The 3723-nt window shown below is 46.6% G+C and overlaps 1 protein-coding gene across 1 annotated transcript in view; it reads left to right on the top strand.

Moving 5' to 3' along the window:
• Positions 1-796: 796 nt before the first annotated feature.
• The window catches only part of GABRB1 (gamma-aminobutyric acid type A receptor subunit beta1), a gene marked incomplete at its 3' end in the record, with an annotated part of 381708 nt that continues 378781 nt past the window's right edge, over positions 797-3723 (top strand). Inside the window, exons 1-3 of the mRNA XM_082652923.1 lie at positions 797-937; positions 1101-1192; positions 1637-1704. Of these exons, the coding sequence (XP_082509049.1) occupies positions 858-937; positions 1101-1192; positions 1637-1704 (240 nt within the window). The 5' untranslated portion in view covers positions 797-857. The remainder of the gene's footprint in view (positions 938-1100; positions 1193-1636; positions 1705-3723) is intronic.

The raw sequence follows: 3723 nt of genomic DNA, 5'->3' as shown, positions 1-3723 counted from the left end.
CTCACTAGAACCTAGAAGAAAAGTGGGACTTGAGGCGAATGGCTCTAGGAAAAGGATTGCCTGCCCGAGATGCTGCCTCTGGCTTGCTTTCACCCCACCTCTCTCGCTTGGTGAGACAAGAAAGGCGGAGGGAAGAAAAGTGGGAGAGCGGGGGAGCGAGCACAAAAGTCGACCCTCTTCTCTTCCTCCTCCCATAGAGAAGGACGGCAGTAAGCCAGACGTGCTAAGACTCCTCTCAAGCGGACCTGATTCCTGGACTCTTCAAATACATCCTGAGTTTCCTTCTTCTGTGGCTCTCCCTCTCCACTCACTTTGCCCCTCACCCATCTCTCTCTCTCTCTCTCTCTCTCTCTCTCTCTCTCTCTCTCTCTCTCTCTCTCACACACACACACACACACACACACACACACACACACAGGCAACCAGAGAGAACCGCCTCGCCTCTAGACTCCCGGTTCTAAGACCACCGTGACTGTCAACGAAATATGCCAATCACAGGCAGCCTAAGCCATATCCCTGGAAACTGAGTAAAAAAATTAGGTGGAAGGCAGAAAGGAAATGAACGTAGAAACCTCCAGTGCACAAAGAAAGATCCGTATACACAAGCACGAGCAAGGAAACAGCAGGGTATCTTTTACTACACGGAGGACGCGGAGCACCACAAACAGGAACTTTAAAGGGATTGAAATCTGTTGCCTGTTCCACTAGGAATATTGTTTGCAAGGCACAAGGTGTCTTTTGGTAGTGAGCACCCTCTGCGCATGCGCAGGTCCATTCGGGAATTACTGCCCGGCCGCCGACTAAGTTGCATTCCTTGAATCTTCGCAGAAAAGACAATTCTTTAATCAGAGTTAGTAATGTGGACAGTACAAAACCGAGAGAGTTTGGGGCTTCTCTCTTTCCCTGTGATGATTGCCATGGTCTGTTGTGCACACAGGTGAGCTGCTGTTGTTGAATGTCTTTTTTTCTTGGTGTTTTTCTTTTTACATGCTTGCTGGATCATGTAGCTCGTTATTTGGGGGGTAGGTGTGCCTGTCTATTTTTATGTCTGCTCGCAGTTTGTGCTCATTCTGAATCCGGTCCCTACTTCTTCCCTTCAGCGCCAATGAGCCCAGCAACATGTCATACGTGAAAGAGACAGTGGATAGATTGCTCAAAGGTTATGACATTCGCTTGCGGCCGGACTTTGGAGGTAATGTTTCATCTTTTTTTTCAACCTGTAACCCATATCTAGTTCTCCTTTCTTGTCAAAGACAAATGTCAAAAAAAAAAAAAAAAAAAAAAAGAAGAAGAAGAAACATGTCATTTTGGTAAGCGTACCTTACGCCCTACGCTCTGGCCACACACACACACACACACACACACACACACACACACACCACGCCGGAGCCCCAGTCGCAGGTGGATGAACCCCAGGCAGAGCCGACCTTCCCCCGGCCCGACACACCCTCTGCATAGTCACTGCATCATTCGTGTGCCCACACCTGTTTTCCCAGGCTGTCCCCGGCAAGGGGGTGGAGGGCTGGGGGTAGCGGAGCCCATTCAGAATGTAGATAGCGCAGGGAAGCCCCCCGACCCTCCCCAGCCTGTGGCCACTCTGAGATTATGCCCGTAATGTGTCCCACCTCCCCGGTAGGGCCCCCCGTGGACGTCGGGATGAGGATCGATGTCGCCAGCATAGACATGGTCTCCGAAGTGAACATGGTGAGTGGCCTCGCTACTGGCCCGGCAGCCGGGCTTACGCAGATGCGAAACGGACCGGTCCCCGTGCCCTCTGCGTTTCGTTGGCGGTCACCTCGCCCCGGCCCATGGATCCCGCTCCGCGCCCGCTCCCCACTCTGGCACACACACACCCTGCTGGCCCTGGTTTGTATTTTCGACACACACACACACGGGCTACTGCGGTGTTCCGGAGGAAACGTGCTCCGCACTATTTGGGGAAGGACGGTGACTGTGGCGCCGGCAGAGCCGGTGGGGCGGAGTCAGCGGTACTTTCGCTGGGTTTCCTTCGGTGTTGAGAGGCGTAGGGCACCACCTGCCGGTGGCCGGGCGGCCTGCACGAGAGGGTCCCCGCACGGTGGTCCGCGGCCGCCTACTCCGCAGGCACGGTCCCGGCAGCCGGTGAAGCGGACCCACCCACGGCCCGCCACAAAGCACCCAAGCACACAGATGAGGTTTCATAGTGTTCCCTCCCTCTTTCCAGGCTCTAGCACACCGAGTGGCAGGAGCAACAGGCTGAGACAACGGTGTCAAAGTGCTCAAGCCAGATTCTGGGGAGAGGCTTGTATTGTTCCCACGTGAGGGTTGATGAATTTGTCTTGCTGCATCTTGCGAGTTTAAGTTCAAACCGAATGGATGGAGTTATTGCTTTGCTTTGCCTTATAAACCCAAGCATGCCGAAAAAGCCTGATGATCAAAGAGACTAGAAAAGGGAGGGGGGAGGAGAGAGCGATAGCAACATAGGGAGCATAGCGCAATCTTTTCATTGCTAAGAGTTAACATTCTTTTATTTCATTTTTCCTCCTGCCTTTCTGAAGCTGTTGCAAAATGGATTGAAATCATAGCTGTCACTATCTCTGTTGGCGCTTTCCAACCACTGTGGGGTAGCAGTTTTCTAGTTAGAGTTTCCAACTGTTGCTTCTTGTAAGGCAGGGGGAAAAGCCTGTCGCTTTTCTAGAACCAACCACCCAGGGAACAGCTAGATCTACCTGAGCAAAATGCCATTTTTATTCCACTTGCGAAAAAAAATATTGTGGCAGCAGAAATTTAGACATGCTGAATAATTTAAAGACTAAAGCCTCTGGGGGTTTTATCACTCTATATTTGTAAAGGCTATTGAATTGTCATTTCATTTCATTATTAGTGAGTCATTTTATTTTAACACGCTAAGGCTTAAGAATTTTTCTTTCTTTTTTTTTTAAGGTATGTCAGGGAAAAATACGTATATTTAAAATATATTGAGTGGGATTAGAATAAAAAGTGTGACTATTACATTTCTGTATTTTAAAGTTGCACTTTCCCCTGCTTTAAATAGCTTATTTTAAATATTATTTTAAATTAATATCTCTGATGGCTGTATTAGAAAAACAATTTTGAAATATCAATGCACAATGAATATTCTCTGACTTGGAAAAGATTTTTAATAGACTCATTTATAATATTCTGTCACATACATGTCACTACCACAAAGCACCCAAGATGAACTATTGACAAACACTGGGGAATGTAATAACATGGGCACATATACAAATCATACCCAATCCACGCCATTGCGACTGGATAAATTAGGCAATGAATTAGTTTAAGTTGTTTGTATCATGTAGATAAATGATGATAATAATTTCCTTTTCAGTCATTTATTTTGGCACCTTGTAAGTACCCACACAGATAATTTATAAAATAGGAGAAGATTCAGAAGACTCAAAAGGCAAACAGTGCCTTTGCCAGTGGTCTGCTTTTAGAGTACTACGCTTTTCAGAATTTTTAAAATGTATAATTCTGTTGACTATATTTACAAACAACTTTTCAGTTTAAAACCAAAGACAAAACCAAAACTGAATCGAATAGGGAAGTTGCTGTTTAACTAAAACAACCACCGTAACAAAAAAGCTCTGTATAATCAGTTGTTCAACTGAATTCATACAGAAGCTCAGAAAAAAAAATTATTAATTTAGTTGCTGTACCACTGGAAATAGCTCTTGATGATGGAATAATATAACCTAT

This window comes from Grampus griseus (assembly GCF_964374135.1).
Source record: "Grampus griseus genome assembly, chromosome: 4".
NCBI lineage: Eukaryota > Metazoa > Chordata > Mammalia > Artiodactyla > Delphinidae > Grampus > Grampus griseus.
This window is presented reverse-complemented; position numbering and strand designations above follow the sequence as displayed.